Source organism: Podarcis bocagei (assembly GCF_964188305.1).
Source record: "Podarcis bocagei genome assembly, chromosome: 4".
NCBI lineage: Eukaryota > Metazoa > Chordata > Lepidosauria > Squamata > Lacertidae > Podarcis > Podarcis bocagei.
Window position 1 is genome coordinate 56,128,575 of NC_138128.1, and position 23,166 is coordinate 56,151,740.

Genomic DNA, 23,166 nt, shown 5'->3' on the forward strand with positions numbered 1-23,166 from the left:
TAGTCGAAAACTGCATGCAAAAGCTCACACAAGATGCTATTTTCCTGGTGTGAGGGTCCTGATTCTCATATTCCCAATTCAGCCCTTGTCGAAATTTTTTGACCAGAGGGATGAAAACCCAAACAGTGAGGCTATGGTGACCTAGGTTCAAGTCTCAATTCACCCATGAAGCATGCAGAGCACATCGGGACAGCCATTCTTTCACATGCTAGCCTACCTCATAGGGTTGTTGTGGGAACAAAAATGGAAGGAGAGAGTGGAAGCATGATTATGAAGCTAATAAATCAATCAATGCTGATTGGGTATTTTCTTTTTTTTTGGGGGGGGGTACTTCTTCTGAAAGATTTTTGCCTTATTTAGAACTCTTCCTGGCAGGGCTTCTGTGTCAGGGGAACAGAAAGCAAACCATTCATCCAAGAAAGCTTTCCTGATGCCTGCCTGCTGAAAGCTTTACCTGCTCCATCTCTGCCTGTGATGCTGCGCTACGCAGGCTTGACAGGAGCGCTAGCCCTTATTCCACCACCTTGCAACCCCGTAAACATAACGGGTGATTTTTCACGCCGTACTACACACTGAATGAGCGTTGGCATTTCGCTCCTGGGTAACGCGTCTCTCCGGGCGAAAATGGGCAACTCCGGATGCTGATCAAGAGAGCCAAGGAGATCCTGCCAGAGGGGAATCTCCCGAGCTGGTGGGCGGGAGGCGGAGAGGCAGGAGAGCGTCGGACCACTAGAGGCAGGCAACAGATAGTTTTCCTCGACGGGGAGGGGCATGGAAACCCCCCAGGATCCCTTCAGCCCAGACTGCTCTCGGAAGCGAAAGGCGTCTCTTCTGCCAGGCGTGCTTGGAGCGAGACTGCGAGAGGAAAGGGAGTCCCGGCCAGAAGGCGAAGAGCGGCAGCGCCGGGTGGGCAGCGCGGGAGAGTCAGCAGCAGCTCCAAGAGGCCAGCGCGCCGTCGCCGACGCCGCAGTCGCGGCTGCCGTCTAGGGCGCAGGCTGCACTCCCGGGCGCTTGGCTGGCGCTTGGCATGGACTCGGAGCGCCGCGCTGGACTCGGCTGGCCACGGAGGGCTCCGGAGAGACGCCGCGCTTGGGCTGAGGTTCTCACCTCCCTGTTGCCTCTTTCCATGGGATTAAAACCAAGGTGGTGAAGCAGCCGCCGGCCGAGTGGATCGGACCTCTCACCTGCCTCCACACCACCATCACCCCCCCCCCCAAAGCCCGTCTTCTCTTTGGACCGAGCCATGTGGGACCTCGCTCTAGAGGTGGGGATACGGGTCCTGCTCTTCGGCGTCTTCATGTAAGTAGCCAAGGAAGTTTCCTCTAGACGGCGGCTCGGCTCGCCAGTGCGCACCAACCGAGTATTATTATTATTTATTATTATTTTTAAAAGCTCCGTTGCCAAAGCCGGGGAGAGTTGGAGGGGAGGGGATAGACTAGATGGCCTTTGGGTGCAGCCAACCCGGGAGGACTGTGGCAGCGGGAGGGAGAGGCTCTAGCTGAGCGCCCTACCCGTCAAGGTGGTCAGGGAGGACCTGCGGTACTGAAAGCTTCCCAAAATGAACTTGCCTCCCCTTAAAGCCTTACTCTAACCAAAGGGTACCCTATTTTTTTAACTTTAACTTAAAAGTCTTTTTCTAGACACCCCCAGCCCAATATGCGAAGTCTGCTTGTGGTCACATGGTAGGAAAAGAAATGCACTCTGCACGCGCTCAGACACCTTTCTCAGAGGTGTCTCTGCGTGCTCCAGAGTTAAGTCCTGTCACTGGAAACAGGCAGCCCTGGCACAAACGTATCCTGCCGCACAGAACGTGTTTTTCACTCCGAAAGCTGCCTGAGGGGAGGGGTGTTAAAATGCTCCCAACAGTAAAACATTGACACAGCCGGCCATTGGTTGGTGCAGTTTGTTCCACAGGGGGAAAAGAAATAAAATATTTTCTTCTTCTTCTCATGAAAATTAATAATTCTGAAGAATTTGTAAAACAGCACCATCTAGATAATGGAACATGATTGCAACGTGTGGCTGCAAAGTGTCCCTCTGTATAAGTTCTGTTCATTATCTGCTGGGAATGGTTTAGAAGGGGAGGAGGGGATCAACACCAGGAGAAATCCCGTTTTTGTTCCTCAATATTTGTGCCTTTCTCTGCTTGACTTACAGTGCAGTCCGGTGCATGTTCTCCCAAAATTAAGCCCCATGACCAGCACTGTATTTGTTCTATGGCTTGTTTAAATCCCCCCCCCTTAAAAATAAATAAATCATTGTTAATGGCTCACTTTAGTATCCTATCCATACTTTCAATTCTCCCTCAACCTGCTTCAACTTTTCTGTTCCTTCTCTTCTCCTCATTATAACTTTCGGTTGCGATCCTATGCCCACTTACAAGGGAGTAAGCCCTACTGAACCCAGTGGCATTAACTTCCGAGTTAACATAGGAAGCTGGCTTATACTGAGTCAGACCATTGGTCCATCTAGCTCAGTACTGCCTTCACTGACTGGCAGTAGCTCTCCAGGGTTTTTACCAGCCCTCCCTGGAGATGCCCGCGATTAGACATAGGACCTTCTGCATGCTCTAACCCTAAGCTGCAGCCCTTTCCCAACATGCTGTAAGGTGGCAGCCCTATGGCTGCTTACCCCAGAATATGTCCCATTGACGTCAGTGAAACTTACTTTTTGAGTAGTCATGCATAGGCTTGTAGTGTAAAAAAAATGTACAGATAGTGATAAATAGCACCAAGGTTGCTAGCAGAGTTGTTTATTTCAATTCCTCACTCCACCAAGGATAGAAAAAAGCATGCTTGCTTTGACCAGTTGAACAACATCAAGGAATCTTGACCTGAGAGGCCAGGTGCTGCAGTGAGGCTTGGTTTATATGCTCTCTTCTCTCCTCCTTGCCTGTGCCAGGAATCTGCTGAATAGGTTCCTCCTGCCTTTTGCTGGAAGCTGACAAGAGGGAGAAAGATGACTGTGATTTGGGAAATGGGGGGGGGGGGGACAGAAGAAAACAGGTTTTTGTCCTGCTGCCTCCACAGCTTCCCTGCACCACTGCTGCTTCTTAATTGGCTGGGACGTTAGTGTTGTTAGTGTTGCATGTTTGATAATTGTAAAGGATCTTGGACACTTGTGCTGACTAATTTCCACCAAGTGTTTGGCTTTTGTAGTGCATGCTGTAGCTTGGAAGTAGTAGAAAACAGCTGCTGAATCTCATCTTCTTCTTCTTTTAAAAAAGAAAGTGAATCAGCTGTATTTGGTGCCTTGTTTTGTCTTTTTTTCCCTTGCAGGGTGGAGGAGGACATGTTATGTAACATAACTTAAAAATGGTGCAGGGTCTATTTTGCTCAAAGGGACTCTGGAGCTAAAAAAGGAATCTTGTGTGCATTTATGAATGATTTGTCACATTTCTTGTTTTTAAACAAAAACTCACCCTTCTGTACCCTACCTTTCTTAGAAGAGGCAAACCACCTTTCTCTAGGGGGGGGGAATTATGTAGCAGATTCCCCCCCCCATAGGGAACACACTTGGCTTTCACTTTACAGCCTTGAAATGCCACACAGCAGTTGGCAACCCTTATGATCATATTTGGGATTCTCCTTTCCGTTGAAACCTGCAGCATGGACTAAGGATTTGAAGGGCACGTATTCAGCACAAAGTAAAAGAACAATGCAAATCTGTTTAAATAACTTCTCACAAGTGTTTCGTTCGGCAAGGCTACCTTAAGGAGCTTCCAAAGTAACATTAAGGGCTTGCTCCAATGACTGGATGCGAGATTTCCCCGTACTCCCTCCTTTGCCTGTTAATACCAGCCTTCACCCTCCAGATACACTGATCAGAAAAGCTTATGGTACAATTTTGTTTGGATCAACTTTTTATTAAGTTAGTGCATGCTGAAAGTGTTCACTTTTATGCTGCTAAGCCTGGAAGGATTTGCAGTGCACATTTTGTGATTTCTGTTCTGTGTGTCAGTAGAATATTTGTTTGACTATAGAGAAAGCAAAGGTGTTGACCCATAATAAATATCCACATTAGGGATTTTTATTAGGCCAATCAATATGTTACAAAATAGTGTGTATGCTTTCAGTTAAATATTCTGAATAGTCCTGCCTGGTTGCTGAGCGCAGGAGCCAAAACTGATGAGAGGGAGGAGAAAGACTCCCTTTCTATGGGATCTCCCCTTCTTCCTTTTTAAAAAAAGACCTCCCTCTGGTACAACTAAAAATGACAGATAGGGTGTTAAAAAGGTTGCAGTTTGAAATGCGCCATAAGAAAACCCAATGCAGGGAAATCTTCACAGAATTGTACTGTAGGCTATGAAAGGAAAAGAAAACATTAATGTTCCAGTTTGAATTGGCTACCACATCAGATGGTTGTGTGCGGAAACATGTAAATAGTGTAGTAAGACACCAAGTGCGGGGTTTAACTAGGGTCACTTTCATTTGCTTCATTGTAGGATCTGAATGGGTGGAAAACATATGTGGGGATAAACTTCAATCCTTCTAACAGGGAAATAAAGCAGATATAACTGGATGAAACTCTCCTGCCAAGGAAAGAAGTAGTGAAATATATTCCCTATCCCCCAGGCAACACCTTTCAAGTGAGGAGGAAGGTCTTCCTTTCTCCTCTCTCCTTGGTGCCTTGTAGCTCTGAGTGGGTGATACAGGTTAGCCCCCCCCCCCCAAATGATACATATGGTGCTCCTGGGTCTCGCAGCCCTGAGTGGAAGCCTCAGGAATCACCGTTCACCTGCAAAAATGTCTCAGGGTGCCTACCTGTTCCTGCACATACCTGCCAAGCCATCAAATACAGCCAACCTATTTAACTTGGGCCCCTCACTAACGGTCAGTCTTCAGAGTAGAAAAAAATAAAAGCCATTCTTCCAGGCCAATCAAAGCATGGGACAAAAAGATTCCCATTCAACTCTTTGAAACCAGCCAGCAAATTCTATACTGCATATAGGGAGAGTGAGATCGTTGTTGGTCAGAAGCTGTGAGGAACACCTCTAGGTGGGGCATGCTTAAAGCTATTGCTTTCTCTTCCCACAAGCTGGCACGCTGCCCATCAGTGCTTCCTGGAAGCATCAGATGTACTCACCAAGTCCTTTCCAGATGAGATAAGCATGGTTGTATGCATACATAGATATCCTTTTCTAAATGGGAGTGAATGAGTTTAAGATTGGGATGCAATATAAGGGAAGACAGATGGAACAGCTACAGTCTTCAACCCAGGTGAAGAAAAGGGGAAATCCCCTTCCCCCCATTCTAAAATCCCAAGTGGTTTGGTTTGTGGATTGGGTTGGCAGTTTAGAACCCCTGAGTGTGTTGACTGGGGCTGATGGGAGATGGAGTTCAACAGCATGCAAAGGTTTGTTGGCTACCCTCAGAGAATATGATCCTGTTAACATTGAAGGTGAGACTAGAGTTACTTCAGAAGAATGGAAGGTGGCAAAATTCTTACTTCGGGAGCAAGACTGTTGCTGCATTAAAGTGAACAAGTAGGGGGGGGTACACTCCTGAGATGTTTCATGCATTTCCAGTTCTGTTGGTCTTGAGTTTAGATAGAAGGCTCAGTTCTTTAAAAAAACATGAGCTGGTTAACATGCTGTGTAAGACAAACGTTTACCCTGTACTGGCAAATGTAGAGATTACCATCTTTTGTTCAGCTTGATTGCTTTTTAATTAACATTGATGATCATGCCATCTGATGTTTCCAGAACTGGCTGAAAATGTTGGTACAACAACTTTTGATGCCTAGAAGTTACTTCTTTGTTGCACATCGATGGCTGATAGCTTCTGAACTAGGAGATTCCCCGTCATGGTTGGCTGTGGGCTGGAGGGTTGTGGTCTATTCAGTGAAAAATTTGCAGTTGCCTAAAAGAAGGAGCCTTGAATGGGGGCTCCTCCAGGTTGAATCTGTTTGTTTCTTAGAGAGCTGAGGCTTGTCCATAGGGAAGTTGCCTGATATTGAGCTAGAACATTGGTCTATTGTTTACACCAGGAATTGGGAACATCAGGCACAGGGCTGAATGTGGTGCTCCAAGCTTCTCTGTCTTGTAGGACAGGCCATTCACTCCACCAACCTTACCCCATACCCTGCTTCCCTGCTTTTGCTTGGCTGAACTATCATAGTCCTTGTATTGTGATGTTGCCTCTTGCTTACTGAATGGAGAGGTGTGTGTGAACACATGTGTAGAAACATCTGACTTTTGCATGGCTGGAATGTAGCCTCCTATGCATATCTGTTGCTCTACTCACTTTTGCTGCTGGTCCCACCCTCAGGAGGCTCTCTTTGAGGTGATACAGCCCCTGAACTGAAAACATTTCTCCATCCCTGGACTGCACTGAATGGCAGGAACTCTCCACCATTTCACATTGAAGTCTTAGTTGCACTCCTACCTGGAGATACCAGGATTTGAATCTTCTACCTTTTACATCCAAAGCATATAATATTACCAAGGAGCTTCCTCCTTTTAACTGATTTCCCACCTGTTCAATTATGTTACGTTCATAAACCTTCTACTGTGGAACTCTCCCCTCTGAAATTCAGCAGGTGCCTATAGTTGTTTCATTCAGACACAGCTTAAAACTTGGCTCTTCACTCTGGCTTTTGTAAGTTATTAATACCCAGCTGGAACTGCAGTTTTCTTTTTCCATTTCTGTGATTAATTGTTCAGTGTATTGTATTCTGCTAATAATTGTTATGGTCTTGTATTTTTTATTTAAATAGATTTTATTGTTTACTTGCCCAGATATCTCCAGATGGAGAGTGGACTATAAATATTTTAAACGAATACATTTGTCAATTGACAGCACAAAAATGCCACCACTCTCTTGACAAGGAAACAGTCCCACTGAATAGATGAAAATGATGATGAGGTAATTTAAGTGCCTGGTGTATCTGTTGCTGGAGCTTGGTAGCACAGAAAAATACAATGCCACTCCCTTCTACCACATATTGGCAAAGGTCATTGGGATTTGTATTGTTGCTGATAGATTGTTAGCTGAATGAGGTTTCAAAAGTACATTGCCCCCCTTCTTTGCATATATATATATATAGAGAGAGAGAGAGAGAGATGAATAATGCTTGATAAATGTGACATCTTCATGTTAAAGCAGTTAGTCTGTTGCTCCATAAATGTTGTCCCACATAAATTGGTAAGGCTGATAAAATACAGAACAGCACCAGAATTCATAGTTGGATGCTCTCATTATGGAAATGACACATCACTAGGCATGGATTTAGGCAACATGATTTTAATGATAATTACAATAGATGTTGTGAAAGCTTGGTTGTTAGCTGATTTGTGATAAAAGAGTCAAATAAAGATGGAATTGTATTTGTCAGGAGTACTTTCAGTGGGACTCCTGCTGGCAAGTGATAAGATTTCCATGTGTGCTAACCACCATGGGAACTACTCACTTATGCTAGTATGATTCATTTTGCTACAATCCTCGGTTATGTTTTATGTGTTTGTGTTTAGTAGAAGGGTCTGGGGTGAGCTAGTGTAGCAGAATGGCTATGAAACTGAACTTTCGACCAGAAAGTAAGTCCTGGTGGAAAAGACATCTCACCTCTGCCAGAAATTAATTACCAGGGCACAAGAAAGTCCTGATAATTCCCTTCCCTAGAAGCAAGAGGGTGATCATACTGATTACAGGAACACATTTTAGATCACTGAAGTAATGCATTCATGTCATGACAAAGCATGGTTTGTTGCAGGGATAGACTATTGCAGGAGTGCAGAAGCTGGGGCCCACCCAATGCTGTTGGAACTCCAGTTCCTCATCACTGTAGTGGTAACTTCAAAGACAACCCCATTTCTCTTAGTTTTCCATATCTTCCCCCATAGCTCTGATGTGCTACCTGAAAAAGTGAACCATGAACCACACTTCTAATCCCCCCCCAATGCTGCAGGAACTGAAACTGCACTTTTCTCAGGAGAAGGGGGAGAGTTGGTGAAACCACTTTTTGTTCTTTGTGACGATGTCACAGAGTTGCTGGTTCATGTGGGGCAAATGCTGTCAGGTTTGCATTCCGTATTCATGGGAATAAACTGCACTCTTCCTTGAATACTAAAGTTGGATGAAAGTGGAGAAAGAAAAATAGAATTCTTTATCAAGCCAGGATATCAAATTCATTGCTGGATCAAAAGATTGATTTTAATGAGAAGGGATTTGCAAATTATTACTGGTTTTCTAAGGTATCTATTACTCCAAATACATTTCCAGAGTCTGGCACTTTAAACCACATAAGAGAGACATCCTGTGTTCATTAGTTCTAGCTTTAATGAATGAAAAATAAGTACAGGTAGAAAAGTTAACTCGTCCCACCAGCCATCTGTTTTGCATATATAGTATCCTGGCCGTGTTCTTTAACTGTGATAGCAAACACCAGTGCTGTAATGGGCTATTTTCTTTGTGTTGTGCATAAAATTCTCCCAATAGTCTGCCTTTCCTTGCAGTACAGCCAAGAATGGGTGCTGTCCAGTAGGACAGTGCTGATGCCCTGTTTCATGACAATGGACAGTACCTATATTTATAGTACTTCCACTTCTCCAGAGCACCAACAGTGGTGCAGTGCAAGGGTGATGTGCACAGCACATAACAACCATTAATGCCTGTGTACACTCATGGGACTAGCTTTCTTTTTCTCATCATGCCTCCCTTTTTTGAGCATCCAGGCACTCAAGATTCAGATTGGTTTTTGCATGTGAATGACCCCGGCTGGACTTGACTAGCAATCTCCAGCTATTTCAAAGTGATGAAAACTCTTGGGCCTAAGTTATCGCAGAGCACTGGGGTGTGACACGTATTTGAGTTAGAGTGGGAGTATGGCATTCATAAAAGTAATAAAACTGCAAGCAATTGTTTGAGATGGCATCAGCTGTACTTGATGAATGAGTAATTAATAACCTAATTAAAATTTGAGTAAGTGAATACTCCTTTGCATTCAGAAATATCAAATGGTGAAGGTTACCTCATCCTCCAGGGTGTTCTGCTACTGAAGTTAGATAGCTTAAGTAGCCTAATGATGGTTCAAATCAGGGGTAAGATAAGTGTATGCTTTTGAAGGCAGAATGTTTGACCTAGCAGGTCTATTCAGACATGATTCAGAGTCATAGTTAGACATTTCTGTGCCCAGTAAATAGTTGAATATCTATCTGCATCCCCAATTTACTCTTTTGAGTAATGGTGTTTTTTCCCCCACAGGCAGACACAAGAGATAAAGTAGATTGCTTTGCAATCCTGGTTCCCTTTCCTGCCTTTTCTTGGAGAGAAAAAGCCTGCCAGATCCTCCTGTTCTCTGTCCATCTCTGTCTACAGCAGGGTTGGGGCAACCTTTTTGGTATCAAGGTGTGCATTCCATTCTGGATAACCTTTTGAACTGCATGCCTGAGGTAGGCAGGGCCAGAAGCAAAAGCAGGTGTAGCATGCTGGATACTGTAGGATGAAATATAGGGTTGAATATCCAGACTTTGGACAGGGGGCTGGGATGAATCACACCACCAAAATGACACCTTAGATATGGTGTTATGATGTTAAAATGAATGACAGTGAGGATGTGAGATGGATAAGAGAAGTCGAGGGGAGATTGCATGAACTAGAACCTGCTTAAACAAAGGTTCAGTTTTAACGTGGAACCTCAAGGCAGATGTGGGCAGAGGAAAACAGACCACTAATTCTACATGGTTTAGTACTGCTGAAAGTGTATAAAGCAGATCTCTACTTGTGGCGACCATAATGCCTGAATAAGGCTTGCAGTGATGCTAAATCAAAATGTTCCTTTTGAAAGGTGTAACTATTTTTTGCTGTTAGACTAGACACAGTACAAAGTCAGAGTGAAGTTTATGGCTTCTTCATAGTTTTGTGGTATTTAAAGGACCACCTTACTTTTTATATCCCTGCACTACATTTATGGTCCATCACTGAGGCATGATTGACTGCTCTTGTAATGTCATGTTATCACTAACTAGAAATGTGCATGCAGAGTTGTGGCTACTGAGATTATGGAACTCTGTGTCCACTGGGATCAGGCTGGCACTATCTACAATGTGTTTTAGGCATTAGCTAAGTGTTAATAAAAATGGCGAAATAATAAAATGTTATTGTTCCAGCAAGTATTTGAAGGTGTATTGTATTTCTGCGAACTCATTGATATATACTGTATTTTATTATGTTCTCTGCATTGATTTGTGAGCTTGGTTTCTACATTTTGTATCTTGTATACCTGATACCATATAAATATATTTATCTGGATTACAAGATACAAATTGGAACAAAGTGTCTGCTCATTAAACACTTGAAGTAGATTTGGGCGTATTTTTTTTTAAAAAAGAAACATGGCTGCTTTAAAAATACAGCAGTGATAAGGTGGGGTATGGTTGTCATTAGGTAGGAATAATTTTATTTGCTTAGCTAAAAGCCATAACAAAACAGAATGCAAAAAATAAACAATAGAAAAAAAAATCATAGTTGAGTCACAAATTTAGCTCTTGATTTCCTGGCTGCCAGCCTAAATAAAGGAACATGCAAAGTAACATAGTTTTCATTATCAAACTGCAAAAAAGCCTACATACCATGCATCCCTTTGCATGGTCGCAATTAGCTTTTTGGTGAGATGGCATTCTTAAAAAGTATGTTATTTTGTGACTTTTCAGATTTGACTACTGCAGCCATGACTGGGATCTAGTGTTGATTAAGGTGACATTGTCTAACATTAAAAATTGTTTCATGTGTTGATTAAGAACAACATCTTTTCAGGGCCATTTTATCGTAGCTTGAGATCTTCACTGATTGTGAGGTAATTCACAGTAGAAATGTCATTCAGGGTAATTGGATTGTGCTTTAGAAGCAATATCTTGTTAACAGCATCCCTTGGAGACATGTGTTTATCTGTGGGGTGATATGGATCTAATCTGTATAGACATGTACATTATTATTATTGGATAGTTATTATTTTAAACCTGTGTAATCCTACGTCAGTTAAGACTTAATCAGCTATTGGTAACACAGACCTGTCCTTTGTGGGTGGCATAACAAATACATTCACTCATGACTATAGATAGAATCCTACGTTTCAGTCCCCATGAGAAACAAGGATACGAACATGTTTTCTTCTCTCCTACGTTTGCTGTATGATGATGCAAAAGTTCATCAAATTGGTCCTGTCTCTCACCTTATTTATATTTAATCTCAATGTCCTCAATGCGGGTGTTTTGTGCGGGGTGTGTGTGTGTGACGGTGGCTCTCATTTACTATTGCAAGCCTCCTCAACATGGAGCATGCCATTTTTACGTACTTCAAGGTACCAGCAAACAACTGGTGATTTATAATAAGTAGTATTAGTACTAGGTAAGCAGAAAGGATTAAAGCTTTTATATTGGCACAAATTTGTGGTGGTGAGTAGAAAATAGACCATCCAACAGCACAGGCAATTGATCTTCAGAAGATTATGTATTTAATGCCGACAGAGTAATTTTGTCTCATGCTCTCGCTGATATGACTTGATGGACAGTGAATTGGGGTTCCTCTGCAGAAAGATTTTTGGTGCCTCAGATACAATTTTTTCTTGAAACAGTCTCCTTGAGATGCCAGAACAATTTTATATGATTTCCAGATGTCTGTGCAGCTGTCTTTTGACCAGTGTGGACTGTCAGAAAGATAGCAAGGAAGGGGAAGGGGCAAAGGCAGTTTGGTGACAGCCCTCCCAAATGAAATACCCACTTAAGAAGAGCAGGAAGGACAAACATATCTTAAGGGTTGTTTTTATCCCAGGAGTCAGAAGTTGATTCTCTCTGTCTGCCCTCCCTGTATTTACACGCTTGGAAATTCTGAGATTACAATGGATAGGTGGCCTATGTTTAAAACTACAGACATAGTCAACATTTGGTGGGCTTCCTGCTAATGGCAAATTAATGTTCCTGACTGTTCTCTTATCTGTTCTGAACTCTGCTATCTGCGAAGAGTAACTAAACTGCTGAACCATTTGTTACATTTGTGCTATGGTTGTCTTTGCGGGGAATGAATCATAGACTTGTAGAATTGGAAGGGATTCCCAAGGCTCATCTAGTCCAACCTCTGCAATGCAGGAATCTCAACTAAATCATGACTAACCAATGACCATCCAACCTCTAATGTCATGTTATGGTTGAGTCACTTGGTGGCCCTGGACTGAGTGCTCTCTACAGCTCTTCTGTTCCTGTTTTCAGAGGTGATGAAATTCTTGTCCAGCTTCCTGTCAAGAGCAGCTTAAGGACATGTGTGGCTGCCTCATGTGGTAAACCACTGAAATGCATTAAGAAACCTTCTTAATTGCCCCCCACTTCCCACTACGCTGGCTGATCATTGTTTTTTCCTTGCAGGAAAAGGTATAAAAGGCTTCCCCTTTTCATCTGTGTCTTGCTTGAGCAGCAAACTCTGCCTAAGCCCTGGCATATCTCTGCATTTCTGATCTTTCCTTAAATCCTGACTTGTTCTCCCACCTTGCCTGCATGTTCTCCACTGGATCCTAATTATACTTTGGTTCTGCTTCCTGGTTTGATCTTTGATTGCTCTTTGATCCAGAGTCCTGGCTCCCAACTCCGGACTTGCTCCAGACTACTTCCCATGGCCCAGCCCTTCCTTGCTGGTCTGGCTGCATCTGCTGGTGGGCTCCCTGCCTTCCACCTCACCAGCTGTATTGGGTACCAGTCACTGCTGCTTCGGCACTTTCCACATCATTGTCAATAAGTCACCATCAATTTCGTCTTCCTTGTTGTCATTTTTCAGTAACCCTTCAACAACGAAGCTGCCAAGGGCTCTTGTTGAGACAAGACTGTGAAACGGATTCTGCAAATAAATTGGGTATTATCATTTTATGTCTCCATCTTTTCTATTCCATGTGAATGTCTGGATGTTCAGTTATAATGTGAGTGTGCTACATCGTTGCACCCAGTCGAAAAAGTGGCCAGTTTCCTTTTGAACCTGTTGATTGAATTTTGGTTTCAATCGATTTCCATTGCAATTTTGTATTGTGGGGAGGCTGTAGTGCCATCAAGTGCATGTTTTTCACTTGCAATGAGAAATGTAATTCATTCTGTTGCAAAACAACATCATCGACCTTTTCTACTGTGGTAGATAAATAAGGAGGACTTGGCTCTGAGACTGCTCCTTGGCACCGCTGCTGTCAGTTACTTTTTATTTTTGCAATCTCCATCTTGTGATTTCTAATAACTGAACAAAACTCTGAACTGTGAACTTGGACAAGACATGGTCTGCCAATTTCAGACCTGTGAAGAGATGGCTCCCTGCCGCCTTTCACAGCTGCAAAGGAAGAAAATGTTACCCTTACGTATTCAGAAGCATGCTTTGAAGTGTATAAGCTGGAGGATCTGGATTTTAGTCAATAAGAGTCACATGGCTGGTAATTTTGTTGGATGTTGTTCTCCTCTTGTCCTATCAAGAATGACATATCTGTGACACGAGGCACAACTCAGTGAACCACAAGTGCTTAAATTTAAGATGATGTAGTGGAGGAGCAAAGGAAATGTGCAGATACAAGAAAAACACAGAGAAAGGGGGAAAGGGGTGGTGAAACAAAAGCATTTGTATGAATCATCGAGCCATATTTATATGCCTTCCTGAAATCAGTGTTTTGACGACAAAATGTATGTAGCTGTATGAAGCCATCTTTGCAGTAGAAACTAATTTCCTATTGAGAGTGACTGCTTCGAAGATGCTATTGTCTTCAGATTTGACTACAAAGAGTGAAGCTTATATTTCTCCAACATTAGGGCATTTCAACGAATTACCTTTGCCTTTCTGTAATTTAAACCACTAATATGAATGAATGATTTTCATTTAGTTCTAAAGGCTATAAAACCACCTGCTTTGAATTAATCCACAAGGAGAACAATGTGTTTCGAAAACTCTCCTCTAGTTCTTTGGCATTTTAATTCTAGGCATGGTTAAAAAAACAGAGCAGCTTGGGAGACTGTGATGAAGCTTTCAGTCCAGTCCTATGCATATTTAAGCAGAAGTTCCTTTGATTTACTCCACCAATGTATGATCTCTTCTCCAAAATAAGTCCCCCCAAGTTTAATGGTGCCTACTCCCATGTAGTTGTGTTGCAGGATTCTACTGAAAAATATGGGGAAATTCCAGATATCCAGATACCCTTCTAGTAAATCTTTCTCTCCCCACTCCCACTGCCTCAGATCAGCACTCTGGGAGAGGATGTGTATCTTGGAGAGTGGAATTTAATTGGCAGAAGGGTTCAGCAGCCCTAGATTTGTTGTCAGGCTGAGCTCTGGAGTATGTACAGCAAAAGTTAAGAACAGTGCCTATGCATGCGCAGAGTGTTTTCCTTCATCACCAAAACCGGCAGCCTGTCCCTGACACTTGGGATGAGAAAAGGAATCCAAGGCAGATTGAATTTTGTTAGCAAACCCGCTAAAGAAAAAATCAAGGACTGGCCCAAGCAACAATAGAGGTGCCCCAAAAGGATTGTCTGTCCTTCACTCACCCACCCACCCATTGGGTTTGATCAAGGAAATTAAAGGAACTCCAACCCATCTACTATCTCTGCCTCATCCACAGTTCACAGGCAGCCCTTCTGCTGTGCTCCTATATCCTAACCCAGGCTGGTCATAACTCCCACTAGACATGTGTTCAGCAACTGTTGAGAAAGGGCCTCATCCCATTGTGCACCTATAGGGGAGGTTCAAAAAGTATCTACATGGTGCTTGAGAATAACTTGCACCTAAATATTAGTAAGACAAAGGAGATGGTGTTGGACTTTTGGAGGAAGAGAGGGGAACCTGCCCCATTGTATATTGGAGGGGGGGCTGTGTGGAGAGAGTCTCCTCCTTTAAATTCCTGGGATTGGAAAATCAACATTACTCAGGTGGTAAGAAAGGCCCAGCAGAGACTCCATTTCCTCAGGGTTTTGCGAAAGAATAATGTTAAACAACAACTGATGAACTCCTTTTACCGGTCCACAATAGAAAGTGTCCTTTCATATTGTATCACAGTCTGGTATGCTGGCCTGACAGCCACAGACAGAAAGTCTCTACAGAGGGTGGTGAATACAGCACATGATATCATGGGCTGTCCCTTGAGTCTGCTAGATGACATCGCAAGGGATCGTTGCCTCAGGAGAGCGAGAAAAATTATCAGGGGTGACTCACACCCCGGCCATCACCTCTTTAATTTTCTACCCTCGGGCAGGAGATATAGAGGTATAATCAGCCGTACCAACAGGCTAAAAAATAGCTTCTATCTGTGGGATTATAGGCTGTTGAACGGAAAATAACATCGTGAAATTGACTTGCGAGGTGGTGTATTGTTCAATAAGAGATTGACTGGTGGTGGGAGGAGGCTTGTTTAATTTCATTTTACACAGGTTGTACAATAACAATAAAGGTGTTGTTGTTGCTGCTGTTGTTATTAGAGCTCCTCCTTTGCAAATCAGGATCTCCCCTTGCATGGAGCAGTACTCTGCAATGTGACCCCCCATGGTTCTTTCAGCAAATGAGTTCAGTTAAGCCCTTTCTCGTGAGGTGACAATCTAGTTCTCTGCCACCAGCATCAGATGCTGGGCAAGGTGAGAGAGAACAATGTGGGCAGCAGGACACTCAAGTGGAATAGGGCGTTTGCCACAGAAGAACCGACGGGTAATCCTGACCCTGCTACGGTTGTCAAGCTCCAGCTTGCAAGCCGGGGATGTGCTCTGCCTCATCTTCCAGGCTGGCTGACCTACTTGGAGGGTAAAAGCTCCCAAGCTGCTGAGTTACCATCTGGATCACTGAAGCTGCTTGCTTCCAAGAAGCCAAGCAGACTTGGTTACAACAGGGGAAAAGGAGTTATGATTTACTGTAATAATGCTTATTTGTGAATTATGACATGGTTATCATGCACTCCTGGTGTGTGAGTGGTCTGAGTAAGCCACACAGTGATTGGTAAGTGCTCAAGCAGAGGAAAAAGAACAACTTTGCAGGGGATGAACCTGGTCCTGGTGTGGTCCATGTGTTACATATCTCTAGCTTGTGCTCCTGCATCCCTGACTATTGATCATGCTGTTGGGAGTTGGAGTCCAACAACCTCTGTCCAATTCCCCATCGCTGCACAACTCTGACCTGCTCTTAAGATTAGGACAATTGTTTCACCTGTGTCTCCATATCTACCGTTGAAAGCCATTACATCTTGCCTTGCTTCTGTTTTCATAGCACTGCTAAGGGGAGAGGGCAATAAAAAGGAAAGCAAAGAGCTTGTTTGATCAGTTTTTCCCTTCACTGAACTGTATCTATCTTGGTTCAATGGTTCACTACTGTCACATCTGAAACAGTGATACTTAACAGTTCTATAGAGCTTTTCACATCCTTAAGAGCTCACCAAACATTATCTAATTCATAAGAAGAGAAGCTAGTTTATTAAGCTCTTGGAAATCTTTGGACACAAGTAAAATTTGTGGGGCAAGGTTTCACATTGTGTCAGCCAGATTTCCCTTTTAAGTCAGTGGCTGGCAGAAAGTAGATCTGGATGTCTGGTAGATCCCTGGGTGATTGGTATTAGATCAGTAAGGATTTCTGACTCTGATTTGTTTAATGATAGCAGCAACAAAATGACGTCCCCCAGTCCACCCTAAACTCTACTGCTGAAATGAAGAAAGCTTGAGGTCACTAGGAGTGGTTTTTTTTAATGTGAGCTCTGTTCAGTTCTGGTACTTCTCAGAACAAATTAAATTCTGAAGCTTTGGTCAGGCATTTTGTTGCTGGGTAGAGTAATCCCATAAGAGTGGGCTGTAGGGATGAGTGTGCTCACTCTTTCCCCTTGTTACCTTCTCTGAGTTGGGGGTAGGTGGGGTGTGATCGCATGAAGCAGGGAGGCTTCTGTGTTCATCAATGCTCCCCACACATTTCAAAACCCTGGAAAAGCAGGGTTCTAAAAGGCACAGAGTCCCTATGGATACAGAAGATGCCCTATTACAGGAGGCCCTCCCAATATTTGAATGTCAGGGGCCCAGAATGAATAATGTACTGAACAGGGTTAATGGCGGCTGCTACTTGTGACATCTCAATGGTTTAGCTCAATGGTTTGTTATTGAGTAATTGGTCTTCATATGTTTTACTGAGTAGAGGTGGATATTCAGCTATTGCACTATTTATCCTTTCAATAAATGAAATTCAGTTCATCCCCATGGTTGGAATGAAGGGCTAAAACTTATTTAAGCTCCATGATCTGGTTTTAGATACTTACGGGATTGTGATGGTTTATTCCTATCTACTGTGCTTCCAAGACTGTTTTTCATCCTCCATTATTAAAGCTCTAATGTGCATGTTTGCAATCCTAAACACAGTAGACAGTAAGCCACATTGAACACCGCAGGGCTTATTTCAAAATAAACATTTATAGGATTGTACATTGCTTTGCTTGACATCTTAAAGTCCCCACCCCCCACCATCACATTAATGTGTTTTATTAGACTATGAAGTGGGATTTATAAATCCCTTTCTTCTGGGGTTATTTTCCCAGTATTGACACACACACACACACACACACACACACACACTACTTTGAAGACAGAAAAGGTAATTTTTCTCTCTTCAGTGTTTTGTTTAAAGTATTTTGCAGTATTATGACACTTTTTCCTGAAGGGTTTTTAAATAAATAAATGCATTTCATTCATAGGTACAGAATCAACACACAATTAGTTTTAAATCACTGTTCTAACTCAGCTTGATCCAGAGTAGATCTTAGACAAACTTAGCAAGAGCAACAGTCATTTATAAAATGTGCTGATTCCGTACCTATAAATGTTTTATTTTAATATTTTAAAAAAACTGTCATGGAAAGCTGTGAGGACACACTGAACAGTTAGGTAAACAAGAAGTTTATCTCTCTTAAATGAGAACAGAATTTCAACAGGAAACTCCTCACCTCAGCCGCAAACACTTAGTGACACAGTATAGTACTATATGACACTAATTACAATTACAATGACACTAACTGTAATGTTTCCTGGGACTCATTTACACAGCTACAAGTAAAACATTTTAAATGTGTTTTAAAGTGCAATATACAAATGTGACACTAGATGGTGACAGTGAGCTATGCAAAATTCCATGTATTTTTCGAAACCTTAAAAAATATTTCCCAGCATTTTTTATATGTGTGTAAATTCCACCCGGTTCTTGCTAGAGAACTTTCTACAATGCACCTTCAGAGAGTGGCAATACTTGTGATCTGATACTGGTTTTAACCCATATCTCTCTGTAAGCTGCAGGGCCATAAATAGGCTGGGAATGTTGACACCTCCTGGAAGGAGCTTACTGTGCTGTCTTAAAAAGCCTCGTCAAGTCCGTATGTGCAGAATTCATGATATTGCAAGGAATGGAGATGTTATTGGGGTTCAGTTTGTGAGAAAAAAGCAGAAGGGCTATATATTCAGATTAGGGGCCAGAGAAGGGGCTGAAAAGACCTCTAGTTGGGACAAATGTGTAATTCCTTTCCTCTGTATCTTCCTTAGAATATCTAGGTTTGGGGGCAGCAGTGCCAGCTCATGGGGGGGGGTGTGAGCTGTCTTGGGCGGTGTGGCTGGCTGCTCCTCCTCCTGCTACTGCTGTGGAAGGAGGCCGAGTGCGAGAGAGGATGAGCTGCTGGCCTTAGAAGCCACACCATGCTTGGTTCCCTGCTCGGCCTCATCCAACAATGTGTGTGTGATGTCACACTCGTGTATCTCACGTGTAACGTGACCCATGGGCCCCTTCAACCAACGGCATAAGTTGGCCCCTCTGTTTAGGGGTTTTGACGCTCAGTGAGATTTAGGCCATTAAATATAGGCAGCGTGAATATGAGCAAGAGATCTTGCACTGCAGAACAGCCGTAGCCTAGGGAAAGGTAAGCCCTGGTTTGGGAGCCACCTGCTGAGTGAGAAAGCAGAAAAAAAGCAGCTACAACCTCCCGTTGTGCTTAGAAGAGAACCTGATTTACAGAACATCTGGTGGCTGAAAAAACCTATTGGGTTCTGCAGACACGCTTAAAGCCTTTGTTTTCTCCCTACATTGTAAGTCAGTGGCAAGGATCCATTTCCTTGGAATATCTACATTCACACTCAACTTTCCAAATCCCTCAACAAACTTTGGTCGTTTGTAAATGTATAATTGATGTTCCTTTATCAGCAGAGTATCAGGATTGTATATTTCATGGCAGATAGCCTAGCGAGACTAATGGGGATATCAAGATCAGCATAAAATTACAATAAATTGTGAATTGCAAAATCAGCAGATTATTGGATATAAATTGTGTGTGCACAAACTTTTAAAATTTGTTCATTCTCCAGGGCTTTCCACAGAAAGCTTCTGACTGTGGTAAGAATTAGAACTCATAGTTTTTGAACTGCTGATTTTCCTTGACGTTAAAAGCAACAAGGAAGAATATATAGTGAATCTTTATCTTATCTGTATCATTGGACTAGGACAAAGACAAATCCTTCTCCACTGAAATTCCCTTTTAAAAGTAATTTATTATTTCTACTGATTTCCTTAAAGTATCTCCAGGGCGCAACCATGAATTTTTCATGTTTGAAATGATACAGACTCAGGTTCCACAAAGAAGCAACGTTGTTAAACATTCTGAAGTCACTCGTACTTATTCATCTGGGATACCCAGGAGAGGATGTGCACCACAAATTAGTGTTTCATTGGAAAGCTGATTTTAATAAACAAATGTAAGTAAGACAGACTTTCTGATCGCTAGTCCAAGTTTGTCAGAAAATACAGGTGTGTTCTAATAACTTTTTGTTTGCCAATTAGTATCCCAGTGCAATTTAGTTTCTATAATATTTCCCCAGCATTTGACTCAATAGTGGGTGCTGACACAGTGGGTGCTGATCATTTACCTACTTACACCAGTGATTTCTGTAAAATTAGCTCTTCCCTTCCTCCCTAAGGAGAGGAGATAAATAAATAGTGCATAGCTTGGTAACTGCTCCAGGCCTGTGGAGTCAGTTGGCCAGATTGACAGTATATAAAAGCAATTTCCATTTGACAGAGGAGGAACACATTATTGAATGGAGGAGAGATGTTGTAAGGAGCTCATCCTACTCTCAAGTAGGACCCTGGCAGAGACACATGCCTGACTGGCATGTTATCTCCCTCCTGGTCGATTGTTCAGGAGCTTCAAAAGCTTTCTTCAGCCCAAACATTACAGCGACCGATGCCAACAGACATTGGCACACTTAGGGATCTGCAGAGTCTTTGCAGCTTGCGTAACAGACCTCAGCATCTCAGCATTTTGGCTAATCTACTTTATTTACATATAAACATACATAGAGCACTGCAACATGGCTCCCTCTTTCTCTAGCATCAGACAGCAAAGAGAAATAACAAAGGATAATAGTCCCACTTCATGGAACACAGTAACACAAACATCCTGTCTCCGTCACTTCCCACTCTGTGGAGTCAAAACATACATCGTCATGTGATAGACAAAAATCCCATAAATGCAATCATGGAGCAGGAATTCTAACAGATGTGACTGGCCAATGGGTGTGTTATGCATTTGATCCATGTCCATCAAAACTGGAGGTGAATTGTAGCCATTTATCTGCTCACCCAGGTAGGATAAGGGAGCCACAACTTTGGACCCTTTTATTCTCCTTGAGTTTTCTAAAATTTTATGGTTGTTGTTTAGTCGTTTAGTCATGTCCGACTCTTCGTGACCCCATGGACCAGAGCACGCCAGGCACTCCTGTCTTCCACTGCCTCCCACAGTTTGGTCAGACTCATGTTTGTAGCTTCGAGAACACCGTCCAACCATCTCGTCCTCTGTCGTCCCCTTCTCCTTGTGCCCTCAATCTTTCCCAGCATCAGGGTCTTTTCCAGGGAGTCTTCTCTTCTCATGAGGTGGCCAAAGTATTGGAGCCTCAGCTTCAGGATCTGTCCTTCCAGTGAGCACTCAGGGCTGATTTCCTTCAGAATGGATAGGTTTGATCTTCTTGCAGTCCATGGGACTCTCAAGAGTCTCCTCCAGCACCATAATTCAAAAGCATCAATTTTTCGGTGATCAGCCTTCTTTATGGTCCAGCTCTCACTTCCATACATCACTACTGGGAAAACCATGGCTTTAACTATACGGACCTTTGTTACTCCATGGACAAAGACAACAGGCATATAAAATTTTATATATGTGTTTAAATAGACAAAGATATATTTTGTTTCAATTTCTGTATCCTTTGTTTTAACTTTTGCAAATGAGACACTATCTCTGGGAAGGGGAAGCTACTTTGAGAGTTAGAAAAGAAGTGGATAAAAACTGCTGTTCCACTGAATTAGAAGTGATAGCCTTAATTACAGTTGAGTTTGCTCCACACTAGTTTTCGACAGCTATGATAAAACCGAACTGAAACAAATGGAGATTAAAAGAAAATAAATGAAGGAGAAATTGCTCTGGCTTGAAAAGAGGAAAGGAACAATTCAAGATCCTACCTGACAGAAGGACCTGACTAATTAAATACAGTGGTACCTTGGTTCTCAAACTTAATCCGTTCCGGAAGTTGGTTCCAAAACCAAAGCGTTCCAAAACCAAGGCGCGCTTTCCCATAGAAAGTAACACAAAATGCATTAATCCATTCCAGAGTTTTAAAAACAACCCTTAAAACAGCAATTTAATATGAATTTTACTATCTAACAAGACCATTGATCCATAAAATGAAAGCAATAATCAATGTACTGTACTATAAAATAGATGATAAAAATAACAATAATAATAAATTCTTACCTGCACTGATGATAGTCATTGTTTGGATGGGGGGCTTTTATCCATTTCTGCAGTCACTCACTGACAAACTCACTCACTCACTCACTCACTCACTGAATCAATCAGTAGCTGAACTGGGTTCCACACAGTCACAAAAACAAATTAACTGAAAAAGCCACAAACGCAAAATAAATAGCAAAAACAAAAGCGCCAAACTTAATCCATTGCAGAAGTCCGTTTGACTTCTGAAATGTTCAAAAACCAAAGTGCAGCTTCTGATTGGTGTAGGCGCCCTGGAAACAACAGCTGACAACCACATCTGATGTTTGGCTTCTGAAAAACGTTCGAAAACCGGAACACTTACTTCCGGGTTTTCAGCATTTGGGAATCAAGGCGTTTGAGGACCAAGGTACCACTGTAGCTAATTCATATCTAATATGAACAGGAAACAACTAATTGAAGGGCTACAGGCTTCAAAGGTGTTCCTTTTCTAAGGTAGTAAGTTCGAGTGAAACAATGAGGCATACTTTAAAATAAACTTATAGTGTAAAATTGTGCAATGCATGTTAAGTTCCAGAGATTTACTCCCAGAGAACTGTGTATAACCAGGGACGTGGGTGGCGCTGTGGTCTAAACCACTGAGCCTCTTGGGCTTGCATATCAGAAGGTCGGCAGTTCGAATCCCCGCTCCTGTTGCTCAGTCCCAGCTCCTGCCCACCTAGCAGTTCGAAAGCACGCCAAAAAAAGGTGCAAGTAGATAAATAGGTGCCACTCTGGCAGAAAGGTAAACGGCGTTTCTGTGCACTGCTCTGGTTTTGGTGTTCTGTTGCACCAGAAGCAGCTTAGTCATGCTGGCCACATGACCGGAAAAACTGTCTGCAGACAAATGCCGGCTTCTCTCGGCCTGTAAAGCAAGATGAGCGTCGCAATCCCAGAGTCGTCTGTGACTGGACTTGACTTAACTGTCAGGGGTCCTTTACCTTTACCTTTTTAACTGTGTTTATTGCCATAGAACTTTTACTTGGACTCAGGTTCCCGGTATTTCACCACTGGGCACCACAGTGCCATTGGGCATGCCCCTCACTCTTGGCACCCACTAAGGCCTTTGTTTGTTGGGGTTTGTGCCCATTTTTTAGAAGCGGGCATTGCCTGCTTTTTTGTGGTGCTCTTGACCATTTCTTACAGCTGCTGCACTCACTGTCGTTGCATAGCAATGTACTATTTTAGCATTGGACTGTACCTGGAATGTGCTTTTATGTTTTGAATCTCATTTGACTTGCCATTTAGTTTTGATTGGGCTTCCTGGATTCTTGACCCATGCTTTACTAACTTTGTCATCTAGACTGCCTCCTACTGCAAACTATATTATCTATTCCCAATAGTTGTCATTACTGCTGTCTTAATATTTGGTGTTTTTTTTAAAGAAATCCCTAATTACAGT

General features: G+C 42.7%; 1 protein-coding gene across 2 annotated transcripts in view; it reads left to right on the forward strand.

The window, feature by feature from the left end:
* The first annotated feature begins 552 nt into the window (after window positions 1–552).
* The window catches only part of PLPP4 (phospholipid phosphatase 4), an 82,313-nt gene continuing 59,699 nt past the window's right edge, over window positions 553–23,166 (forward strand). Inside the window, exon 1 of one of the 2 annotated variants that reach the window (XM_081193074.1) lies at window positions 553–1,299. In XM_081193074.1, coding sequence (XP_081049200.1) covers window positions 1,244–1,299 — 56 coding nt within the window. In that variant the 5' untranslated portion in view covers window positions 553–1,243. The remainder of the gene's footprint in view (window positions 1,300–23,166) is intronic. The other variant, XM_081193075.1, reaches the window with a different exon arrangement.